General features: G+C 48.5%; 2 protein-coding genes across 3 annotated transcripts; one reads left to right on the top strand and one right to left on the bottom strand.

Moving 5' to 3' along the window:
- The first annotated feature begins 271 nt into the window (after positions 1-271).
- Positions 272-11,753, top strand: LOC307087951 (ectonucleoside triphosphate diphosphohydrolase 5-like). Of its 2 annotated transcripts, none has more exons than XM_079753651.1 (14): positions 272-300; positions 3,120-3,449; positions 4,224-4,300; positions 5,064-5,207; positions 5,998-6,073; positions 6,529-6,564; positions 7,775-7,863; positions 7,971-8,050; positions 8,612-8,673; positions 9,169-9,270; positions 9,747-9,890; positions 10,701-10,757; positions 10,949-11,070; positions 11,614-11,753. In XM_079753651.1, the coding sequence occupies exons 2-14, from the start codon at positions 3,203-3,205 to the stop codon at positions 11,695-11,697; spliced, it is 1,320 nt and encodes a 439-aa protein (XP_079609777.1). In that variant the 5' UTR covers positions 272-300; positions 3,120-3,202; the 3' UTR covers positions 11,698-11,753. The 2 variants fall into 2 exon arrangements, with proteins under 2 accessions (XP_079609777.1, XP_079609776.1); XM_079753650.1 differs by having other exon boundaries at positions 7,968-8,050.
- znf410 (zinc finger protein 410) lies at positions 11,582-24,590 on the bottom strand. Its single transcript, XM_079753649.1, has 12 exons — positions 24,510-24,590; positions 24,050-24,128; positions 23,891-23,942; positions 23,366-23,495; positions 22,534-22,737; positions 21,404-21,625; positions 18,449-18,605; positions 16,468-16,643; positions 14,934-15,023; positions 14,714-14,833; positions 13,634-13,753; positions 11,582-13,032 (listed from the first exon to the last, which is right to left on the bottom strand). The coding sequence occupies exons 3-12, from the start codon at positions 23,921-23,923 to the stop codon at positions 12,932-12,934; spliced, it is 1,353 nt and encodes a 450-aa protein (XP_079609775.1). The 5' UTR covers positions 23,924-23,942; positions 24,050-24,128; positions 24,510-24,590; the 3' UTR covers positions 11,582-12,931.
- Between the last annotated feature and the right edge of the window lie 1,164 nt (positions 24,591-25,754).

Below are 25,754 nucleotides of genomic sequence, written 5' to 3'. Positions count from 1 at the left end.
CTTAAAAGTGGTGCTCAGTGCAGACCCAAATAGGTGGAGCTTGACCTAGTCGAGCAATTATGGTTTCCTTGAAGGAATGTCCGTCAAAGGACCAAGAGGTGGAGCTGGGCCTAGAGGTGGAGCTGGGCCTAGAGGTGGAGCTGGACCGAGAGGTGGAGTTTGCCCGAGGCTGGACCAGAGTGGCTCTGGGCTGGACTAGGGCAAGCTCCACCCATTGGCTGTACGGTGAGCACCGCCAGTGACGTAGTTGTGTGCTCAGCTGCGGCTCCAAACAAATCTGCTGCTCGAGAGCTGACCATGGTGAGAGTAGTTTGTAACGCCGACAAACTCTGCAAACAAACCCATTCTGTTAACATTCATATTTTATACGATTTCAGATATGATCACGAACTTTGTTATTTACCCAAAAACTGTGTTTAGGGGGGTTACGCCGACAAGTGCTCCTCAAAGTTTGTCTAAGCTATCTTTGTCATAGAGCCACGGTCTATGGGCTACGGGCTACACGCTAACGTTAGACTGGCTAGGGGTTAATGTTTCATGGGTTTATGTAGATACTACATACTGTTTCATGGGTTTATGTATATACTACATTCTGTTTCATGGGTTTAGGTAGATACTACAAAATGTTTCATTGGGTTCTGGGGCTACAACATACTGTTTCATGGGTTTCTGTGGCTACTACACTGTTTCTGGGTCCAAATTCATTTCTAACTTTATTTAAATATACATTTATTCAGACACGTCGGCTTTCAGGTTAATATGGACAGATGACCTCTCATCTTGTAGCTCATAAGTCAATTCTACAATCTGAGGGAGTTGCTAACAAACTAAAACCAAGACGATATCGGATGTATTTGTATAGACTGCGTACTGTCCATGATCATACCATTCACCTGTTGTGTAACAGTGTGACCAAGGTTTGATTCCTTGGTTCAAACTAAGCAGAAAAGTGACCATATAAAAATCCCAAAGAACAGTACATCGTTACTCTCGGACGAATAGAAAAGCGCAGTATTCACAGTGTCTGGCATTTGGTAGCCTAAATGGTTCTCTTGAATGCTTTTATTGAATGCAACTATATAAGCCCAGTGGTTGACCTCTGCGTTTTCTCAAAGATCTCCCTTATTGGAAAGTCTTATCATTACGGTTAGGCAAGAGGTTGGTTTTTTTTGTTGTTGCTATTTTCATCATGCCGCAGCACAATCCCTACTCCGAATAGTCCCTCTCGAACGTGATCTAAGTGGGATATAGTTTAGTCTAGTTAATTAAGTATATTGTAATTAGGCAATGCACATGATTACGCCTTCAATTGAAGTGTCCTTATGACAGTCACGCAACGCGTTCCGGCTCGCTTGCCTCGCATTAGGCGGTAGCAAACTTCTATTACGCAACTTCTAAATCAAAGTCATTATTCAGAGCTGATCGCTTGGCGCCCGAAATGATGTCTTCAGGGCAATAGGCACCAGCGAGTTACAGCCAGTTACTTCAAACAAGGGCAGTACCATTCTACTCTGCCAGCTCATTTAAGCAACGTTTTTTTCCACTAATAAGCAAATGAGCTCTTATGCATTTTGTGTTCTGGAAAGGTATCACGTGATTATGGAATTGTTGTTTCATATCGCGGTCGACAAGCACCAACTGAACTAGTGGGATCTTGTTAAAATTGTTGACGACATATGCTTGTTGTTATGGTGAGATCATACTGTGTATGATCTCATTACAAGTCTCAGAAGCGCCATGCTCTGGTTTACCATGAGGCAGCCTCTCTGATCTGCTGAAGCTTGCTCTCTTATAGGGCGTGTTTGACAACAAGCCCTGACTAAATGCAAACGTCTCCTACCAGCTAAATAGACTATATATTGTATTAATATCAAACCTGGAATTGCAAGGGTTCCTCATCCATAAAAGTCACTTAACATAAGTCCGCAATTAGTGACTGCCTTGAAGCAACACTTTTGTTGAGTGCAGGTTATTAATTTAGCATACAGCGATTTATTTAATGTGGGCCATTAATGATTAGGGAGGGGCATCTCTCTTCAGGCCTACAGGTAGATTGTGGAGATTTGGGTGTAGGGTTAAAATGATTTATTGTAATTATTAACTTTTTATCAGTAAACTTATATTATAAAGAATAACTTATAAGGACACCCCTTGACCACAAAATATTTGATTTCATTCTTGGAGCAAGATCAAGGGAAGATGCAGGCAGCCATTTACCAAGCATGCATTCAGTGAGACATTGGATGGACATGATTCTTATTGGGAAACGCACTAACAACAAAGGGTAAAAGAGTGAGGGGATGTGAGCATTGTGGAGAGTTTAGGGTTGGCCAGGGCTGAAGTCGGCCGTGGCCGGAGTGACAATGTTAACCTGCACTATTCTAGGAAGAACGGATACGTCTGCATGGCTGCAAGCCAAAGAAATTTACAATACAAAGGAGGCAGAAGATTGGCTTGGGCCGAGCACCAGACGCCGTGACGACAGTGTGGCAATGCGAATGCAAACCACCTCAACACCTTTTAAAATAGAGAGGTGGAAAGGAAGCTACCTCCTAGGTGTAAAGTCGAATGTATACAAAGGGCTTTACCATATATTAGTAATGATATGAACAAGGTTGATATCATTTCTCAATAAATTATATATGAAAAATTTCAATGAATAATTCCCCGTCAATTATAGATTAGTGTTGAGCCTGAAACGAGTCCTGATGGGGTCATGTCTGTGCCTCTCTCAGCAGATTGTAGTGAAGTACTTTACCGTGGTTGGCTAGAATGACTACAAAGGGCGTGCCCAGGATGGGTGTGTGGTATTGACCTGAACATAATTACTCCCCATTACCTCCATGTGTGTGTGTTAGCCCCGCCCCATTGGAAGGCTATCCGCGGGCACCACAACAAGTGTGCAGGGTGGAAGCTCACAGGTGTGTGTACTGTAGTGTGGACGCTCCCAGGTGTGCACTGTGGAAGCTCTCAGGCGTGTAGTGGTGTGTGTAGTGTGGAAGCTCTCAGGTGTGTGTAGTGTGGAAGCTCTCAGGTGTGTGTAGTGTGGAAGCTCTCAGGTGTGTGTAGTGTGGAAGCTCTCACATGTGGGTCGAAACTCACAGGTTTGTCCACAACAGCTCTTAACACCCCCGTCACGGTGGCACCGCGGCGCCAGGAGCTGAACCGTGTGTCGTCTCTCTCGTGGGACTCCGGAGCGAGGATGAGGGCCGACACCGTGCCGACGCCGCCCCTGCTGGTGCTGCTGCTGCTGCTGCTGCTGACGGCGCCGCCTCACGCCTGGACCGGACGGACCTCCGACCCGGACGCCGCCTACGGCAGCGCCGCCGGTTTCCTCATGGGCCTGAGCCGACCGGCAAACTCCAGCCGCATCTTCTACGGCGTGATGTTCGACGCGGGCAGCACGGGCACCCGCATCCACGTCTACACCTTCATCCATCAGGACACAGGTAGGTCTGCATCCTCGTCTTCACCTTCATCCATCAGGACACAGGTAGGTCTGCATCCTCGTCTTCACCTTCATCCATCAGGACACAGGTAGGTCTGCATCCTCGTCTTCACCTTCATCCATCAGGACACAGGTAGGTCTGCATCCACGTCTACACCTTCATCCATCAGGACACAGGTAGGTCTGCATCCTCGTCTTCACCTTCAGCCTTCAGGACGCAACAAGGCCTGTTGCCGTTCTCCAACAAACTTATTTTGAAAATAGATGTGTTGACTAAAACAAGGCAACGGCCTGTTGTTCTCGTTTCGGCTCGGTCTTCCTTTGGTGACACGTTGCGTCACATTGTTCTAGTTCGTCGTATCCGTGAGCCGTAGCGACAGGCCTGGAGTCTGGAGCCGCGACGTTGTGACTTTGAGCTAAAACACACAGCGGTCGATGATGAGACGGAGTAGACAGAGAGAGCAACAAGGATGCGAGTTCCTCCACAACACTTAGCCGACGCAGCACCGGGGGAGACAGGAGAAAAGCACCACTAATTGGCAGTTTGCCTTTCGGGGCGTTTTGGACAAATCTTCTACTTCACTTTTTCCGTCTTCTCTCACACTCACTCTCTCACACTGTCTCTCTCGCACACTCTCTCTTGCCGAAATCCGACACCTTTGTAGAAACTGCTAATTTTATTTCTAGAGAGCATATGTTGAATATTATGTTTTTTGTCTTTTATTAGCCTTTGGTTGATTGGGTGCCTTCCTGTTTTTGTGTTTCGCTCCACAAGCGCTGCCTGTGTTGGACAATGAGATGTTCCATTCCATAAAACCGGGCCTGTCTGCTTATGCTGACTCGCCAGAAACGGTGAGTGGCTCATCAAATGCGGTCGATACTATTGATCTGAAATAATACAGACCAAATAACGAGCCAGCTGCCTCTACACTGTGCAAAGAAACACTTCTCAGAGACTCGCTTTGATGATTGAAAAATAGTTTGCCAGGGAGAATACATTAGTGAGTTTCAAGGGTTTATAAAAAACAACAAGTTTGACGGGCAGTATAAGTATCGACAAACGTGTTACACCGTCAGTGTTTATGTTTATATCAAAATCTACAAAAGAAATCTGAGTTTTTTTATTGTAGTAGATTTCTTTCACTACATATTTGTCATTTTTATACAAAATGCCCCGAAAACATGAACAGATTTATTCTGCTGCATTCACCAATGTTTACGACATTTCTAACCAAATATATTCCTATTATAACAGAAAGGAATCCACATTATAACAAAGGGTATCCACATTTTAACCAAATGGGATCCATATTTTAGCCAAAGGTACCCACATTTTAACAGAAAGGTGTCCACATTTTAACCAAAAGATATCCACATTTTAACCAAAGGGTATCCTCATTTTAACCAAAGGGTGTCCTCATTTTAACCAAAGGGTATCCTCATTTTAACCAAAGGGTGTCCTCATTTTAACCAAAGGGTGTCCTCATTTTAACCAAAGGGTGTCCTCATTTTAACCAAAGGGTATCCTCATTTTAACCAAAGGGTATCCTCATTTTAACCAAAGGGTATCCTCATTTTAACCAAACTCCTGTGCACCACATGCGGGGGCGAGCAGGCCGCCCACACGGTGAAGATGCTGCTGAAGGTAGCCAAGAAGACGGTCCCTAGGCTGGAGTGGAAGCGGACCCCGGTGATCCTGAGGGCCACGGCCGGCCTCCGGCTCCTGGCCCCGGAGAAAGCCCAGGCGCTGCTGGAGCAGGTAGTGCGGCAGCCGAACCGATTGAACTGGGCCGCGGTGTCCCGCTCTGTTAGCGGGGAGCACCGGAGACGGGGAGAGTGCCGTTGCTCAGTGGAGCGCGGCGAAGGGAGCGGGCAGAGTGGAGGAGGAGGAGGAAGCAGGGAGAGCCTGTCTGAATCGTTCTGACAGGTTCTTCTGAGGTAGGAGTTAGGGAGAGCGTCGGTGACTGTAGCGGGGGCGGAGGGAGAGCGGGGAGTCGAAGGCTGGCTGCGCGCAGAGCGAGGGGGGGGGGGGGGGGGGGGGGAAACCGGGCTCCAAAAGGGCGGGCCCTGGGGCATCATGGGAGATGAGAGGTACTTTTTAATAAAAATCATCTCTGCACGGGAGAATTAATTAAGTCTCCCTCTCCCTGGTGGGGAGGATACCTCGACCGGGGCTACCATTAGAGATAACTAATCAAAGATGACGGATAAGGCTTATCCTTTCCTCCCCCTTTTTACACAGCGCTCTTCGCATTCGCTCCGTTTACTCGGTTTTCTTAAGAGCACTTACCGCCATTCTCCTCCACCCCCTCACCCCCTCTTTTACTATTTAGTCATCTCAAGCAAACACTTTCCAAAGCCAACGGCGGCGAATTCAAGATACATGTTATTAAGGAGACAGTGGGGGCTGAGGGCCGCCTTGATCAGGGACGACTCGTAGCAGACTGTCGAGGTGTCGGGTGGACATCGGGGCTCAAACCCAGAATCCCTTTCAGCGGGTCGCCCGCCAACGCTGAGCATTGAACCGTGTGTTGGTCGTCTCCCTCCAGGTGGAAGACGCGCTGGAGGACTCTCCCTTCCTGTTGCCTGATGACGGCGTGGGCGTGATGGACGGCACCAGTGAAGGTACAGCCTCTCCCCCTCCCCCCCATTCAGGACTCTTGACTCTCCCTTCCATTTTCGCCCAGCGCTACGCAATTTCATTCCCGCTTGTTTACCCAAGACGGATTTCACAGAAACCGCAGGGGGGGGATTATTGCGTTCTCTCGGAATAACGATTAAGGGGGAAAGATGGGAGTGTGTTGGCCCTGCGGCGGTGCTGTGATGACCCACTCAAGGCTGTAATTATGTCTTTTTCGGGGGGTTGTGCCACAGTGTAATTTATTTGTCAGCGCTTTTTCCGAAACATTTCTGCGAGGTCGAGTGTCTGCGCTCGTTCAAGGGCCCGCGTTGTACACCGTAATTATTATACTCAAGACGGCGTTGTGCCAGTTCACCGGTTTAGGGCGGCCGCAACGTGCTCGCGTGTTCATCCTGAAATCACGTCGCCTCTGTTTGTTTTCCTCTGCCTCGTACAATAGGTGTGCTGGCCTGGATTACCATCAACTTCCTGACAGGTGGGTTTTTAAGGACATCTGAAAGGTCCCTGCCTGCCACCACGCTCTCCACGCAAACACAGGTTTTCTGCTACACTGGTACATTCCGAGGTGGAATAACCATCAGGAAGATGGGACACATGAACATTGGGCGTTCGGCTGGCTTCCCCGATGCATTGATGCATGGCAAGCCCTCCCTGAAACACAAGGATTTTGATTTTGAAATATCCATGCCAGTATGCACATTTCCATATAAACCAATAAGGTTCTGCCAAGCCATGATGAACATGCTGATTAAAAGATAATCAAACAAAACAAATGAGTAAACATTTTGGCAGTCAAGGAGGACCACATCATAAAACGAAAAGACACGTATAGAAGAGACGTTGGCCAAGTATTCGTATTTTTTCAGATCTAGTGTTAGCATCACAGATAGCAATAGATCGCAACTATGAATCTTTTAATCAATTGATGTTACCTCAATTAATTATATTTAGCCCACAGGCAATCACAAATGATGTGTGTTCTTATAATATACAACAAACCAGACTGGTTTGACTGGACTTTCAGTCGGCTATACTTCCAAACGGAGACGGTGACCAAATGTTTCATCTTGCCTGTGTGAACATTATGAGAGGACATGCAATGTTGGTATCACTCAATCGAGAGAGTTTATATTGTGCCTTGCTGTTTATGCCTTGAATAAATACAGCATAAAATATAACCGCTGGCAAGGCTGTTGGCAAAGGCCATGTCTAGCTGATCTATTACAATTGCAGATGCACAGACACCGATTGATTTTTCCTGACTTTCTGATTCCGCTCCCTTCCCACTCTTGGGCACCTGCCAGTACAGATAATTTTTATCGCCCCAAACAACATAAAAGAGACGAGATAAATTACACGATCAATACCCGTGCATGCCTATAAAGATAATTCTCGAAGCTCGCCACATTCCACCTTCCTATCCCGTGCGACATCAAAGTTAGTGCCACCATATTGTGAATTCTGGCATCCTTGTAAAAACCACTGAAAGGACTAATAGATACTGTGCCGCCTGTCTACGGATTCTCCCTATATTTCTCCTTCCTTTCAAACCTAGTTCAAACAGCCCAGGTCCCGTATCTCCATAAGATCAGAGCTCGTCTCTAACTAGACGCTAGACCCCCCCCCCCCCCCCCCCCCCCCCCCCCCGTGCATAGGGACACAGTAAAGAGTAGATCTTTTTCTAGGTCACCTGTACGCAAACACTCAGAACACCGTGGGAATCCTGGATCTTGGGGGAGGATCCACTCAGATCACCTTCCTGCCAAATCTCCGGGTAGGCACTTGGCATATTGTGTGCATAATAACATGTTTATTTTAAGCTTGGTGTTGATTTTGAAGACCATTGATGGGCAGATGTTCTCCCGCTCTGTGTGTTAGAAGACCATTGAAAGCTCCCCCGGTGTGGACTATGTCGCCCAGTTCGAGGTGTTCAACTCGTCGCACCAGCTGTACAGTCACAGGTATGTTCTGCTGGTGGATGCACATGAAAGGCCGCACTCTCAAGACGTGTTGTTTCCCGTTCTCTGGCTCTCTGTCTCACTTCACAGCTTCACTAAAGACTAAATGCCATACTTGAGGCGCTGTTGACGTGCAGCCGTTCGTCCCTCAGTCCCTGATTAAAATAGATGGCCGAGAGTGGCCAAGACACTAGCACCATATCTCTCTCTTCCCAGCCAACCACTTGGATCACACGTACAATTTGAAAACAGACTCTATTCGGAGCCAACTGACCTAGTTCCCTGCACTAGTTTCAGCAACAACCAAAAAAAAAAAAAAAACGAAAAAGCCCCAATAGTTTCCAATAGTCCTGCTCTTTTGAAATATCAAATTTTCACGCTGCGAAAAAACGCCTTTTGTGTGTTCACCCAGAACGCGGACGCTGGAAGCGCAGCTTCGGATCTGGCGCTCGTTTGGCCTACTTTTCGGAAGGGGGGCCGCCAGCTATAGGGCGGTCCCTGGGCGCCCACACTGCCTTGTTCTGTAAGCACCATGTGACGACTTTTCTCTGACCCCCCCCGCAGTTACCTGGGGAATGGTCTGATGGCAGGACGACTGGCGACGCTGGGGGCCCTGGGGGCTGAAGGTACACGTTCAAAATGTCCGCCCTCGACACCTTCAGGGCGGAGCGGGCGCTGGGGTTGTTGTTGTTGTTTTGTTGATTAGGGAGGAGGAGGAGGGAGAGGGAGGGAGGGAGGGAGGGAGGGAGGAATGCGGATTCGTAAGTGTAGCTGTTATGTTAACACATTAATCCGAGGGTTGAATGAGGGGGGGGGGGGTAGGGGGAAACAAATGAACCACAAGGGCCCATAATGAACACCTGCCAGCAGCCGATAGCGGATGAGGTTGACCATCTGGCCGGTTAAATAAATGCAGGCGTGCGTACTGAAAACAATTGAATGGCTAGTCGATTATCCCACTCTGGCTGGTGGAAAAAAATAGATCAAATGCTCAAGGCGAATTTGGGCTTTTGATTGAAAACCTGGAGTGAGTGTCCCACGGGCATGAGCGGCGCTGGTTTAATCACGGACTGATCTCCTCAATCCTCTCCTGGTACCCCCGGGTGTGGGGCTCCCTGCAGGGCTGGAGGGGAAGGTCTTCACCAGCGCCTGTCTGCCCAACCGGTTCAGCGACCAGTGGAGCTTCGGGGGGCTCACCTACCACCTCCGAGGGGCCCAAGACGGTGAGAGGGCCCCGAGCTATGATGGAATTCATATTTATTTATTTTTTACCAGAATATTTTTTCTGGCTTTCCAAGGACCGTTTTATTTATCATTCCACTCACGAACACATTATTTTCTAAATTGTATAATGATTTACTAAATTGTATCAAAAAATGAACATAATCGGAGCGTAGACTAGAGTGGGGGGTGGGGTAGTGGCCAGTGCGTCCGACTCCCGGACGAAAGGTTCAGGGTTCGATCGCCGACGTCCGCTGCCTGCCGTACAAAGGCGCCCTTGAGCAAAGTAAGCCCCCCACTAAGCCCCACCACCACCGGGCTCCTTGAAGACCAGTAATCTAAATCCACTGGGAGTCCCTAGGGTCCAAAGCGACGGACGAATCCCTCGGCAGTCAATCGTTCAATATGGACTGCACAACCCATGTGCATATATATATATATATATATATATAAGTAAATACAGCCTTGTGTTTCCCAGGCAACGTGGGCTACCGGCCGTGCCACCAGGAGGTGCTGAAGGTGGTGAAGGGAGTGGTCCACCAGCCCTCGGAGCGCTGCGACGGCACCGCCTTCTACGCCTTCTCCTACTACTTCGACCGCGCCGTGGACGCCGGCCTCATCGGTGGGTGCTGTGTGTGGGTGCGCGCACGCCCACACAAACCGTGAGAGTACTCGCGCGCGCACACGTGCGCTCGCGCCAGCCTTACATAATTACAGCCACCCAGCAGGGCGCTGCGGCTCTCGCTTCTAAATCGAGACGGGAGATGTGTGAGTCACAAGCCCCCGTCTCACAGGGGTGTAGGGCGGGGGGGGGGGGGGGGGGGAGTCGACAAGATATAGGTGTGTGTAGTTATTAGAGAAATGGCCACTCTCGTGCTAGCGGCCCGGCCGAGGCTGAAAGGCCACACAGCTATTCTTGGAATTATGGAGATCCGCACACGCAACGGCCGCGCCTCTCATTATGATGAAGGGGGGCAGCGGTCGGGCTGAGTCGTAGGACACCCCCCCCCCCCCCACCCAGTTCACCCCATTCTCACCGCCGTTCTCTTTGCTCTTCCCCCGCCTCTCTCCTTATTCCCTTCCCGCTCATTCCCTCCTCCCTGCCATCTCTTCATCTTCCCTCCCTCTCCGCCCACCCCCCCTTCCCTCACAATCCCTCCATTGCCTCTCTTCATCCTGCTTGCCTCCATTCCCCCCTCCCTCCCATCCATCTATTCTCTCTCCCTCTAATGCCTCTCTTCCTCCCATCCCTCTCCCTCTATTGCCTCTCTTCCTCCCATCCCTCTCCCTCTATTGCCTCTCTTCCTCCCATACCTCTCCCTCTATTGCCTCTCTTCCTCCCATCCCTCTCCCTCTATTGCCCCTCATTCCTTCCTTCCTTCCATCCTTCTCCCTTCCCTCTCCTCTCTCTCTCTCCCCCCCTCCCCCACAGACGGTGTTCGCGGGGGCACGCTGGAGGTCAGAGACTTCAAGAAGCGCGCTAAGGAGGGTGAGTGGAACGCCCCCGGTCGACACCTTATTACACAACCAGCTCTCCGCAGCTGCTCCAGAGACGCCCCCCTGCATCTCAATCGGGCCACCCCCACTACCCCTGCCTCATTCCCCACAGCTGCATGCAGATAGACCTATTAGCTCGGCTAACAAGGAACACGGCCCTCAAAGGTGTTTTTTCTTTCTCAGTGTGCAACAAGATGGCTGACGGGGGCCCGGGCGTTGCCAGGCCCTTCCTGTGCCTGGACCTGACCTACATCACCTGCCTGCTGAAGGAGGGCTTCGGCTTCAAGGAGAGCACCGTGCTACAGGTGAGGCGGCCGCGGTTAACTCTGCGCACTGTAAACAAGAACCAAGATCTGGGTTTGGAAAATCAATGCCGGGCGCACTCTGAATCATTTTGCACTTGCACCGTGTACCTCGGCCGTTGAATGGGGAGGATTAAGGCGTGAGTGCCTTCCATTTGCAGCCTCCATTACCGCTCTTGTAAGAGCCAGGGCGGGCGAGGGGGTTTAATACAGCCGTAATGAGAGAGAGAGAGCGAACAATGAAATGTTCCCAGGCTCGTTCGCTCTGCTCTAGCAGGTTATGGTTTGTGTGTAAAAAAATAAAAAAAATAAAAAAGGCCTATTGTTATATAAACATAGATTTCTTTTTTGCACCTTAAAAAGGTGTCAATAGTCATCATGGATGGTTTGTTAAGAGATATAGTAACAAACCGTATGCTGTTCTGCAAGAGTAAAGAATGACACCAAAAGACAAACGAATCACGTCACCTCTAATGTTTTATTACAGTAGATAGAAAAAGGCAAATGTGTGATTTGGTCTCTGTTTGCATCCCTCCTCCCTCCTAGCTGACCAAGAAGGTGAACCACGCTGAGGCCAGCTGGTCTCTGGGCGCCATGTTGGACCACTTCTACAACCTGAAGATACGCTGAGGTGTGTGTGTGTGTGTGTGTGTGTGTGTGTGTGTGTGTGAGAGAGGGGCCTGCAGGGACCAGGAGCCTCTCCTCTCCCCACCCCCAGCCTCTTGAGCTGGCGGTGGTGTTTGGTAACTAATGTACAGGAGTACGAGTGGTGGTGGTCGACCGTCCAGACGTCTGTGCTTTGCTTTATTTTATTTCCTAAGTGGCGTTGCCGACCTCCAGAGCGTTCCTTAATGGCTTTTTACCAGAAATGACTCGTGTTAACATATCGAGCGGTAAATGCAGGACCCGTTGCCCCCCGCGTGTGCCGGGCTCCCCCTGCCTGACCGCGGACACTCCGCTGTGCACGAGCCCCGAGTCGTTCAGGGGAGCGCCCCCCCCCCCCCCGCTCTCTCAGGGTAGACTGCCAAAGGAATCTGAGCTGGTCTGTTTTGAACATGTTTTTCCATGCTAGAATTCGATTACCCTAATGTGTGCCTTTTTCAGTTTGTAGCATTATATTTGAGTTAAAGAGTGGAGGAGGAAATCGGAGGTGTCTGGGGACACACTTTTGTCTTTATGTAAATTAGAAAAAGCACTGATTCTATTTGTTTCACCCGCCAAAGCCGATTGAAGCGACTAAACGTTGTCTGATACCGAGGGCAGATGCAATCTGAAAACGGTATTGAATCAGATATTCCTTTCAAAGAGCAAAACGTAATTCATTTTCTCCAGAAAATCTCATCACCTTTTCTGAAATGTCACGTCGGAGCTTGGCATATAGAGGTTGGTTTTTAAACTGTTGGCGTTCTTTTGTAACACATACCCCGTTATTGAAAGTTGTTCCGGAGCAATGATGCTGGGGTCATTTAAAGTTGTAAAAAATAAAAACATTGGTTCAGTGGACCTCTGTACTGAAAATGTCCAACGACCACGACAGAGTCCTCATAAAGATCAGTCATGGCTACTACATCCGTGTCCAGTCTATCTTTGGGGAGTCTTTGAAGAAAAACAAAAGTCAGAACTTGAGGAAAAATCGGTTGTATAAACTTCTTGCATTCACACTTCTTCCTTTGCACAAAAAAAAACAACCAAAAAAACACCAGGTCAGGTGAGTTACAAATATCTACAGCCATGGGTTATTAGCATATTTACAAAAAATATAGATTTATTCATTGAGTCCAGTCCTGTTTGCAAAGACAAGTGGGCGGTAAACCGTTAGGGGAATTCTCGAGGATAGAAAAATAACGAAAGAGCCCCCCACTATCTATAGCAACGCGACCACATCTTCGGGGTATGGATGCCCCGCCGTTGTCATGGTCACCAGGTCATGTGGTTGGGTCAGAACCACCACAGAGTCTGCGGAGGCTGGAAAAGAAGGGGGATGGAATTAGTGTGTGTGTGTGTGTGACCCTCCCCCAAGGTAATTTCCCCCGGTATTATGCAAATAAATGTATTAATACAACAGGTCTATGGACCCATCACAGCAGTACACCTGCTGTGATGCCGCGTATTCAGATATGACGCGTTCACCTATCGGATCCCCAATTTTCCGGTGCGTGAATCTTAGCGCGGCGATCGCTCCATAAAATTGCCTATAAAACGAGCAAGTGAAGGATCTAAGGATTTACGGCGCAGCAGAAGCAAACAGCAGAGCGGGAACCGGACAAACATACACTCAGGCTGGCGGCAAGCAGTGGACCGTCGCCAGCCAGGAACGACCTCTGGAGGGTCCATCAGCGGAGGCAATCACTGCAACGGTCACGGCCAAACCATCCCCAAGTAGAAGGTGGACGTTTTATTTTCTACTTCTTCCTTTCATCACTTTTAAAGACGGGACGGTGAAAAATTCGTAACCTTTAAGAAGGGACAGAGTTTTGACTCGCTCCCAGGTATAACACAGTCATCAAAGACTGCTACGGTCTCCGCTACCAGACACGGGTAAGGTGCACCCAACCCCCCCAGATACCTTGAGCTCTCAGCATGGCGTGGTGATGGAGGTTCCCCGCTGTCGCCGTCGTCATGGGGACCATGCCGTTGCCGGTCTCGCTGTCGGCCTCCAGCAGGCTGCTGTGGGTCAGCGCCTCGCCTGTCGGTCACACGCACACACACGCGCCTCAATTACGTCCCCCGTCGTAGCAGACGGAGCCGTCAGGGGTACACCGCTCCTACATTTGTAGCTTCCTGCGAGCGCAGCCGGAAAGGTCACTCGGGTGGCGAAGGAACACTTTTGAACCACCAAAGGGCGAATCCAAAAAGGAACCGGAGCGGCAGCCGAGGGTTCCGGCTCGGATGTGACCTTCACCATTAGCAGGAATAAGCACAGATGTGGCGAGATAGAGACCAGGCAATCGGCAGGTTAAAGATAGCAGGCGAAAGGTGTGGATTAGGTCTGTTGTTCGATGCTTCGCCGTGTGAAGACGCTGATAGAAAGCGTGATTTGATCCTTGGATAATGAACTAGCCTCAAGGCTGGGTTTGTTTACCTTAAAGCTTGAGAGGTTGTGGAACCGTTCCAATTAATGTAAAACTTCAAATGAAATTGATTTCATTTTTTGGCGTAGTCTGTGTATAACATCACCGTGTCAAATAAAAAAAATATTACATTAGGAGATTGAGGTTAGCGCATATTGTGTGCGAGTTATTCCACAAAAAACTTTTGTCCCTGAATCTCTGATTTCACATGTATAGAGTCCAAGCAATACCAACCAATAGTGTCATATATTCACGTGTATGTGTGAGCCCCATGAATCCTCTCTGAACAGAGCTGTGAAGAGGCAACAACTAGCAGATAACAACGCAATGGCAAGGGAGAAGCCATGAGGAAGAGAGAGAGACAGAGGGTGGGAGGGTAGAGAGAGTGAGGGAGGGAGAGACGGGGGAGGAAGGGAGGGAGAAAGCTAGATAGTGAGAAAGAGAGATGGGGAAGAAGGGAGAGATGGAGGGAGGGAGAGCAAAGAGAGAGAGGCAGAAGCTGAGGAAGAGACCGGGGGGGAGAGAGACAACTCAACACGAGGGGGGTGAGAGAGACGGAGGGAGGGGAAGCAGACCTGTTTCCGTTCCTTCACAGGGGGGCCCTTCCTCGCCGTGTCTCTTCCGCATGTGGACGTTCCGGCTTCCCGACTGGGAGAACATCTTCCCACAGATCCCACACTGATGGGGCTTCTCACCTGGTACACACACACACACACACGGTGAGGGCCGGCCGCCGTGGTAACGAGGAGGCCGTCGTCGGAGTGTTTGGGTTGGTGGTGCCTGGACGCCGCTCACCTGAGTGCACCAGCATATGCTTCCGGAGGCTGGAGTATTCGGCGAAGGACCGCCCGCAGCCATCTGCTTCACACAGGAACGGCTTCTCCCCTGACAGCCCGCCACCGCCCACCACACACACACACACACACACACACACAGAGACACACACACACAGAGAGACACACACACACACAGAGACACACACACAAACACACGCACACGCACACACACAGACACGGACACAAACAGACACACACACACACACGGAGAGACACGCACACAAAGAGACACGCACACAAACACACACACACACAGACAGACACACACACACAAACAGAGATGCGCACAAACAGACACAAGCACATACACACACGCAGCGACAGAGTGACACGAGCGCAGAGAGAAAAACACGCAGAGAGACACATTCACACACACACACACACGCAGAGAGCCGCACACAAACGAAGAGAGACACATGTTTGTTTTCTTTCCCTTCCTTCAGCCCCCCCGCCCTCCCCCCCAGATCCCAACATTTACATGAACGTGGGAGGTGTCTTTTGGGGAGGGAATGTGCTGATTTAGGCAGAGTTGCACCGCTTGCACAAACAACTTTTATAGTTTTAATGGCCGCCCAACCGACGCGCGCGGCTCGGTCCGGCCCTGTTACATCTGCCTGGAACCCGATAAAGGAGCGCTCTAAAGCTCTGGGGAGGAGCCACTTGGCTGAACTGCTCAGACTGCGGTGGGATTGTGTCCACTATGCGACGGAGGCGGTGGTCCTAAACACAATGATGAAAGGCTCATTTGAACACGTAATGCAGCGGCAAGATCATTGCCTGTGAAAACAGGGGTACAGTAGACATCACTTTCGTATTATGGGATGGCCCGAGAGAGGCAGGCGATGTAGCCCGTGCGTGACAGAAACATCAGATCGTTCAATTGTTCTGTGATATGAATTATAATTATTATTATAATGACCAGATCCTTATTATTATCGTTCTATTATTCAGATAATGTATCGTCATTAACAATTAAAATGTATAATTGTCAACACGGTCATTATTGTGTTTTATTCTTTCGTTATCCATGAGCGTCATCATCATGAAATCATACGACATCATGATCAATGTGTCCTTACAATCATTCTAAACATCCTTACCATCACATCATCATCTTCACTATAAGTCTTCTAAACATCATCGTGTTCCTACTATAATTCTAATAAACATCATGACATCATCTTCAGTGTGTTCCTACTATAATTCTAATAAACATCATGACATCATCATCAATGTGTTCCTACTATAATTCTAATAAACATCATGACATCATCCTTAGTGTGTTCCTACAATAATTCTAATAAACATCATGACATCATCATCAATGTGTTCCTACTATAATTCTAATAAACATCCTGACATCATCCTTAGTGTGTTCCTACTATAATTCTAATAAACATAATGATATCACCCTCGCCCTGTTCCTACTGTTATTCTCCTAAACATCATGACATAATCAGTGTGTCCTGCCTATTGTCCGCCGGCCCCCTTACCGGTGTGCGTGCGGCGGTGGTTCTTGAGGTTGCCGGCCGTGCTGAACTTCTTGCCGCAGTCCTTGCAGATGAAGGGCTTGTCCCCGCTGTGGGTGCGCTGGTGGACCTGCAGCCGCTGCAGCACGTAGAAGCTCTTCCCGCAGCCCTCCGCGCCGCACCGGAACGTCCGGTCGTTCCTGGCCGGGGGGGGGGGGGGGGGGGGGGGGGGAACCACAAAAGCGCCAATGAACACCACGCACGGAATGTTATTTGGGGGGGCACGTCAGGCCCTTGCGGTGGACGCAAGGAGGGTCAGACTCAGCAAGGATGTAACGGGTCCGTAAACCCCCCTTGCGTTGCGTCAACGTGGCGCCATAATCCCGCCTTTAGCGGACCAATCACAGCCCTCGCTGCTGCGTCGCCTCGACGCAAGGTTACATTTTTTTGGGAGGCGCACGTCAGGCCCTTGCGGTGGACGCAATGGGGGTCCGCAAGGACGTAATGGGTCCGTAAACCCCATTGCGTTGAGTCGACGTGGAGCCCTAGACCAAACCCTGCGACTGAAGTTAGTCACGCGTTCCCTCTGTGTAGTGCAGTGTTTAGGTGATTTAAGTGTTACCGCCGTTTTATGTGTAGTGCCGTTTGAACGATGAGTGCACGAAGGAGGTTACACCACTATAGTACTATAGGGCAGTACTTCAGACCCACATTGCCGTGGAAGAGGTGTACTCCTGAGCTGCACTTTAATCGCAATGACGCAGAGCAGTTTTTATTTTAATCGGGTTCCAACGCGCGGCGGCTTGTTAGTGTCACCAAGACGCACCACAAAGACAAAAGGCGCATAATTAGTGTCAGTATTACCCTTACTCCCCGGCGGCGCTGTGCTACCTAAATAATGTGCGATATTTTCACTTTTGGGGGATTAGGGAAGGAGTGAACAAGTGCAAAACTTCAGGCACAGCGCTTGTTTCATTTGTTCCTGGGTTTACATGGCATCGAGGTGAGGCCTAATGCTGATCCATACCAAAGCTCCTTCCAACATAACACTGCGGATCCGTGCACTAACACCTACCCCACCTCGAGCTATTCAGGAAAAGTGTTAATACCGCCGTTTCGTCTGTATTAACAGAGGATCACGACGACGTCTGTAAAAATCAACACTGACACCGGGGAAACCCGAAGCAGGAAGGCTTGCAAGAGCAATCCTGAAACAATTTCATAAAACATGGCTTTCCAAATAGCCGTGTCACTCTCGATTTAATTTGATGCGACACAGTAATTTTAATGAAAAGATAAGAAGTTTTTTTTTTTTAAAGCACATGCGGGGTCTGAGCGTACAGAGACACGAGAGGAGAGTCGGTATACAGAGGGAGAGGAAAGACATACGCTTCACAGCAAGGGATCACAGGTAACAGTGGAACCCTGGGGTGGCGACGAGGCATTTCCATTTAGGGCATTTAGCAGACGCTTTTATCCAAAGCAACTTACTTTAAGTACATTGGTCAGAAGAACGAGAAACAACAATATATATCGCTGTGCGTAGGATGTTCAAAGAAACAAGTGTCAATCACTCACATTCGCCAGGTTAACCCCTTCTCCGTACACAAAAAAAGATAGCTAGGATAAGATGCTACACAATGCTAAGTACTATTTTTAAGTGCCAGGACGTAAAACATACAATAAGAGCATACATTAAGTGCCAGGACGTAAAACATACAATAAGAGCGTACATTAAGTGCCAGGAAGTAAAACAATTACAATTACAATTAGGGCATTTAGCAGACGCTTTTATCCAAAGCGACTTACATCGGTTAATCGGTTAATAAACATACAATAAGATCGTACATTAAGTGCCAGGACGTACAACATACAATAACTGTGTAAGAGGGGTGTGGGGCATGGATTCATGAAACGTTTTATAGAAATTGCAGAACAGCTGGGTTCATATTTGTACATTAATTTCCAACCTTTTTTTATTTGTACCCCCCAGACGGCCCCTCACCTGTGGGTCTTGAGGTGGTACTTGAGGTGCGCGGGCCAGGTGAAGGTGCGGCAGCAGCCCTCGAACGAGCAGCGCAGCATCTGCTTGGAGAGCGATGGGCGGAGCGACGCCGCCTCCCGCTGCTCCTCGTCCGACGCGAAGCTGTGCGCGTGGTCGCCTAGGCAACAGAGGTACGATGGGGAGACGGGGGGGGGGAGGGGAGAGGAGAAGTGAGAGAGAAAGAGAGGGATAGGGAGAGAACGAGAGAGGGAACGAGGGAAGAAATTATGGAGCGATGGAACGCACGAAAAAAACGGCGAGGGGGAGAGGGAGAAAACGAGGTGGAGAGGGAGAGGGAGGAAAATGAGAGAGGGGGAGGGATGGAGAGAACGAGTGTTAGGGGCGGGAATTGGAGCAGGCCCTTGTGGCGGCGTGGAGGTTAATCAGCGGCCTTGGGTCCGGTCTGATGGCTTGGCTATGAACGGGGGGGTTGTGACTCACACTCATAAACGCATTTGAATGCAATCAGTCCCCGCTTTAACCTGCCCCGGACCCCCTGCCGCCAAGGCATTTGTCGGCCTCCGTGCGACGAGAGGGGCACGTACTCCGTTAATGTGTCTCTGAGCGACCCCCCCCCCCCCGCGGCTAAATGGACCGTGTATAACCTAATGAAGTATAATGGGAGGGCAATTATGGCTCTTTTCAGATTGTAACCCGACACAGTGGGACTCACTGAGGGTTGAGCTGAGACGTGGCAAACTTTGTTCCAGTGTTGATGAGGAGACTGGAGTGGTCAGATATTGCAGTTGGATGATGGATGAAGACACACAGCCGTTTTGATGTGAATTAGAGGTAAGATAATGGCTTCATAATATTAACGTTAATAAATTCTCAATGATTCGCATCGCATTTCGCTACTTTCAAGATTTTTCTTTGTTCAAACCAATGTCCTTCAACGATATGAAGCCAATACATCTTTTTAACAATGACGTTATTACTTCAGGAGTCTGGGGTATGAAACACAAAGAAACTGACTTAGTATTACCGCTCAGGGCACACTGGCATCAATCTCTCTAGAAAACGTTAGGGGATTGAAAAGACAAATCATTTCCCTTAAATATCACCACCTCTAGGAAACTATGTGGGAGATCATTACTATTAAAGGCATTACTGTTAAGGAGAGCTCATTTCAGTTAAAGACAAACTAAAACCACCTTCTCTAGAAGACTATAAGGAGGGTTTGGCCCTTACATCGCTCTAGAAAACAATGAGTGGTGAACCTTATATAAACCTCTCTAGAAAACTGAAAGGGATGGAGTGGGACCCTAATATCCCACTTTGTTCCAGTGTTGATGAGGAGTTGGAGTGGTCAGATATTGCAGTTGGATGAAGGATGAAACCACACAGCCGCTTTGACGTGAATTAGAGGTAAAATATTAACTTCAGAATATTAACGTCAATAAATTCTCAATGACTCACGTCAAATTACGCCGCTTTCAAGGTTTGTCCTTGTTAAAACAAATGTCCTTCAATGATATGAAACCAATGCATCTTTTTAACAATGACTTACTAAGTACAGGATTCTGGGGTATTAAACACAGAGAAACGGGCATAGTATTAATGCTTTGGGCACACTGGCATCAACCACTCTAGAAAACGTTAGGGCATTGAAACCTCTAGGAAACGAGGTGGGGGAACATTAACCGTTAAAGGCATTACCGGTACGGAAACAATGTGGCCCGGGAAAGGGAAGTCTGGGGCCACCTGCCTGGGCTGCTGCCCCCCCGACCCGACCCCGGATAACGATGAGGCATTACTGGTAAGGAAACCTAATTCAGTTAAAGACACACCAACTATCTCCCACCCGCCCACTAGAAAACCAAGAGGGGGGAGGGTGGGACGCTGACGTCCCCGTCTCAAGCAGACTATGAGGGGACCCTAATATTGCCCTCTCTAGAAAAGTATGAGGGGGAGGTTGGGACCCTTACATCTCCCTCTCTAGAAAACTACGAGGGGAGAGGGTGTAACCCTTACATCTCCCTCTCTAGAAAACTACGAGGGAGAGGGTGGGACCTTAATATCGCCCTCTCTAGAAAACTACGAGGGGAGAGGGTGTAACCCTAATATCTCCCTCTCTAGAAAACTACGAGGGGAGAGGGTGTAACCCTAATATCTCACTCTCTAGAAAACTACGAGGGGAGAGGGTGTAACCCTAATATCTCCCTCTCTAGAAAACTACGAGGGAGAGGGTGGGACCTTAATATCGCCCTCTCTAGAAAACTACGAGATAGACGGTTGGACCCTAATATCGACTTCTCTAGAAAACTACGAGATAGACGGTTGGACCCTAATATCGACTTCCCTAGAAAACTACGAGATAGACGGTTGGACCCTAATATCGACTTCCCTAGAAAACTACGAGATAGACAGTTGGACCCTAATATCGACTTTTCTAGAAAACTACGAGATAGACGGTTGGACCCTAATATCGACTTCCCTAGAAAACTACGAGATAGACGGTTGGACCCTAATATCGACTTCTCTAGAAAACCATGAGGAGGAGGGCGGGAGCCCAATATCATACTCTCTAGAAAACGACCAGGGAGAGGGTGGGACCCCAATCTCTAGAAATCTTTCAGGGGGAGGAGGTGACCCTAATATTTCCCTCTCTAGAAAATGATGAGGGGGAGGTTGGGGAGGTGGGACCGTGGGAACATTACACCACCCTCTCTGGAAATCTATAAGGGAGAGGTTGGGACCCTAATATGACCCTCTATAGCAAACTACGAGGGAGAGGGTGGGACCCTAATATCACCCTCTATAGAAAACTACGAGGGAGAGGGTGGGACCCTAATATGACCCTCTATAGCAAACTACGAGGGAGAGGGTGGGACCCTAATATCACCCTCTATAGGATGTGGGAGAGGGCGTGACGACAGAAAACGGTGGAGGAGATGAGGGCCAAAAGGTCCTCACTGTGAAAGACGTCCGCGGCCCTGGCCTCCTGGCTGGCCTTGGCGTCCCGGGCCAGCTGGGCGCGCGTGGCGGCGATCAGGCTGTCGTGGGCCAGCTCCTGCACCCGCAGGTACCAGGGCGCACTGCCGTCGATGCCGTAGTCCCCCGACGACACGCCCTCGTCGTCGTCCTCGCCCGCCCCGTCCGCCGAGAAGATGAGCGGCTCGGAGGAGGCCGAGAGGCCTGGGTGGGGGGGAGGGAGGGAGCAAGATCAAGATCAAACATTGGAACCAGAGCACGGTTCTAGAGGCCATTGGATGAACGGACTGCGTTTATATTAGGGCTGAGCGATTAATCGAATTCAAATCGAAATCCCAATGTAGTAGAACGCGGTATGCATATCGCAAAGGCTGCGATTTAAAAGAAAAAAAAAAGTGATTTGTTACCGTTACTGACTGGAAATCAGTACGATTCATTTATATTTATTTTTATTTAACAATTCAATAGTTAAATAAAGAAGTTTATAATATCAATTAATCAGCCTGGCCTAAAGGAAAGAGCAGTTTTTATGTTGACTGCTTCCAATGTTGTGTTGGTCATACTAAAGAATGATTTATTTTTTTTTTAGTGAATAATACACAACACGAGGAACTTAATGAATTATAAGAATCGCGCATTAAATCGCAATATTGGTCAAAATAATCGCAATTAGATTATTACCCCACATCGTTCAGCCCTAATTTATATGGCGCTTCTTTGTAACCAGAGGCCACCCAAAGCGCTTTACAACATTGCCCTAGCATTCCCCCGTTCATTCACACATTCGCACGCCGGCGGCGGCATCAGAAACACAGGGCGACAACCAGCCCGTCGGGAGCAGTAAGGGTTAGGTGCCTTGCTCAGGCACACCTTGACACTCAAGCCGGGGATCGATCTAGCAACCTTGCAGTTACCAGCCAACCCGCTCTTCCTCCGGAGATACATGCCGCCCAACCGTTGTGGCAGAGAGGTGTGCGTGCTTGACTGAGTGAGTGAGAAGGTCGCCTAACCCCAGCCTGCCCCTTCTCGTCTTGCATCTCAAACCCCCCCCAGCCTTTGAAGGCGTCAGCTGAATGGTGATGTCTGGCGGCCGCGGTCGGCTGGGCCCTTACCTTTAGCGAGGTTCAGAAGCACGTAGGACGGGGTGTCCGACTGCTGGAGCTCGTGGAGGATGGGAGGGGGACTCTGGGAGCCGTGGGACCGGACCCCCAGGGGACTATGGACCCCCAGTGGGCTCTGGACCCCCAGGGGACCCGACGCGGCCCCGAAGTCGGACAGCGTGGGGGACCGCGCGGGTTCGTGGCTGAGGCGGCCATCTGCGACAACAAGTCGGGTCAAACTTTATTGATGTGGCCGTTTTCTAAACACACCGCCACGTGTGACGCACAATTGGGAGATTTGTACGACTCAAGTGTTAATTAAAAATAAACATTGTGAAACAACCTCTTAATCACATCAAAGAAGCACATCAAAGTTAGTGGCACAATATGCTAATGGTATTGGTTTGAGATGTGCTCTAAAGTACATTCTGTCACGTAGACGCTCACATAACGGGGATCTAGGTTAATTGCTCAGACTCGGCAGCAGCATAGAGGAATCTCAGCGAGTCTCTCTCTCTCTCTCTCTCTCTCTCTCTCTCTCTCTCTCTCTCTCTCTCTCTCTCTCTCTCTCTCTCTCTCTCTCTCTCTCTCTCTCTCTCTCAGGGTGGGCGGGGTGGGGCGAGCGAAATCAGCGGGAGGGGATGATGAGAGGAGCACTTTTTTTTTTTCCTTCTTCCAAATTTTGACTGAAGCTGGCACGGAAACAGCAACTCTTGCACATTGCAGCCTTAGCGTTTAGTCGAGTTACACAGCAAATTAATGCTGAACCCACTCTACAGGATAATAACAGCAGCCGACTAAAGCGCGGCGGCGCTTTAGCCCGAGGAGACGACCGACTGCTGACCTGTGAGCTCCAGTGGGCCACACAGAGAGACATCAGTGGGCGCCAACAGGGAAAGGCAGTGCTTGGATTCTGAGTCCTCCAGACCTTGGACCAGTGGGATGGATGCGTTCTGTACAAACTGCACCAGCAGCTGATCAAAGAGATGGGAAAAACACACATCTTAAGAGAGAGCAGAAACGACTGAAGAAAGGTCTGAAGGATTTGTTCAGACCACAAGAGAACATTATGGTAAATTATTGTGATCCGTTGCAGGAGTTATATTTATCTAGCAAAGCTTGAGAAGAAACCGACAGCAGAATAGCAATGAGGCTACCATACCTCCTCCATGGACAATGAGCTTATAGAGCCTATACAATGTGGGTTGGAGCTTACATTTAGATCAACAATGGGGTCAGATCAGAACTAGGATCCAATTATTCATCGCTACAGCACTACTTACACAGTACTTAAAAGCTCATAGAGGGATTCAACCGATTCTCGCGAAAAGTAATCGTTGTGACGTTAATAAAGTAACGTCGAGTTTACCTCGGGTTTGGAGTCGAGCTCATCAGAAAGCATGGGTCACACTTTGTGAAAGCTAGAAAAACAAGACGTCCATTAGAACAGGGACAATGAACAACACATGTATTGAGCCAAACGGTGTATGAGGAAGGCAAACAAACTCGCAGCAGACAATACCCTTACCCCAAGTTTCTCCTGCAGAGTTATGGCTCTGGTTATAGCTTCTCAGTGGGTCATGTGTGAGGGATGTACAGGGTCTCGTCTAACGTTACAGTAAGAACACACGTTGGGTTTTAAAATGTATAAACGACTGACCTATATATACATAAATACACATTATATGATATGTCATTTCACCAGTATAGTAACTCACTCTAAATGCATAGTTTCGAGTCGAGATATTGCCATTCAAAGACCGCGCATAACATAGTGTCAGCTGTCCAAAGCAGGCTGGATTCCGCTCTCCAGAGAGCTGGTTTTAGTTGATTATCAGCCCCACCAGTGTGGTTAGCCCACCGGTCAGATGTTAGCTTGCTGCAATCCAAACCTGAACTAGAATCAACACCACCTCGCTTCGAACCCGGGTGAAACCAGTGTCTAGATCGATATCATCAATAGAAAAAATAACGGGTGGACGGCTTACCTTGAATTGTTTAACTTCAACATTCAAAACATAAATTTATCAAAACACCAGTCGACCAAAATTGTTCTACGGAAGTCCTGAAGGTCCACATTTGATACCACTTCCGTGTGTGTATAATTCGGGTCGAAGGGGTACGTTGTTGCCATCTAGTGGTGTGACCTATATTAACTCGAAGAGAGTATGGCTGCACGCGTACACGCCTCTCCTTTGTTTTACATGTATGCATTGCTTGAGTGTCATTGCCTGCTTAAGTAATTGTAATATTCTGAGAATGACATTATAATAATACTTTTAAAAAATGTATTAGCGTGGGCTGAATTCGTAATCCTACTATTACATCACTACTATTACATTTTTTATATGACTATTTCATGTTGATTTTCAATCAATTGTAACTACCACTCACCAGTCAAATTAAAGAATAAAAAAGGCACCACCACATTTGGTACATAATGTATTTTGGAATAATAATGATCATCACTAGAATGCCGGTGTCCATGAAAAAGACACAAAACCTTGTATTTCTAAAGGCAAGAAAGGCAGACTGAAAATAGGCAAATAAACCAGAAGGTCTGCCAATGCTTATCAAAAGCACCTCCACCCCACCTCCCAGTCTAGACAGTGTACCCTAGCTTCAACATCCTCATGAAGCTAAAATTCAACCGGAATGGTTGAGAATGATACAAGCGGACAATGATAGATATTGCCGATGTACTGTATGTTATAAAATGCTTTTGTTTTATTCGTGTCCTACTCTGAATATCAGACTTAAATATTTCATATTGAGTTGAAAGTAGTAGTAGGCACAGACGGACAGACAGACAGACAGACAGACAGACAGACAGACAGACACAAACAGACACACACACACACAGCATCTTGACATAGTAAAGAATGTACATAGGTACATAGTATACAGAAAAATTGCATAGACAAGTAGAAATCTGCAACGTATCTGGCTCTTGAGCAGATCAGTTGGTAGACTCTTTGACAGCCATATTCATAAAACAAGGCTTTGAATTGTATGGGGACAGCTAAGAAATTCCTGTAAACAAAATCAAATAATTTTCAGTACATTAGTAACAGTACATAAGAAATAGGAAGGGTTCATCTAATAAACCAAAAACAAAGCACAAACGTTTAAGTGAGGCCACAATCCTTATGGATGAATGAGTTGTTTATCTGGACCATTTATTCGAGGCACAAACACATTGCATTAGTTTAGACAATGAAAAATAAATAGAA

The sequence above is a fragment of the Pollachius pollachius genome (assembly GCF_949987615.1).
Source record: "Pollachius pollachius genome assembly, chromosome: 16".
NCBI lineage: Eukaryota > Metazoa > Chordata > Actinopteri > Gadiformes > Gadidae > Pollachius > Pollachius pollachius.
The sequence above is the reverse complement of the archived record's forward strand: the minus strand, read 5'-3'. Positions and strand labels throughout refer to the sequence as shown.

Excerpts from the sequence above, each read along its gene's own strand:
- LOC307087951 (XM_079753650.1), top strand. The coding sequence starts at position 3,203 with ATGAGGGCCGACACCGTGCCGACGCCGCCCCTGCTGGTGCTGCTGCTG. Across the intron at positions 8,674-9,168 it reads GGGGGCCCTGGGGGCTGAAG|GGCTGGAGGGGAAGGTCTTC; the intron begins GTACACGTTCAA and ends GGCTCCCTGCAG. Across the intron at positions 11,071-11,613 it reads AGGAGAGCACCGTGCTACAG|CTGACCAAGAAGGTGAACCA; the intron begins GTGAGGCGGCCG and ends CCTCCCTCCTAG.
- znf410 (XM_079753649.1), bottom strand. The coding sequence starts at position 23,923 with ATGCTTTCTGATGAGCTCGACTCCAAACCCGAG. Across the intron at positions 15,024-16,467 it reads CCACCGCCGCACGCACACCG|GGGAGAAGCCGTTCCTGTGT; the intron begins GTAAGGGGGCCG and ends GCGGGCTGTCAG. Across the intron at positions 13,754-14,713 it reads CTGTGAAGGAACGGAAACAG|GCGAGGCGCTGACCCACAGC; the intron begins GTCTGCTTCCCC and ends TGTGACCGACAG.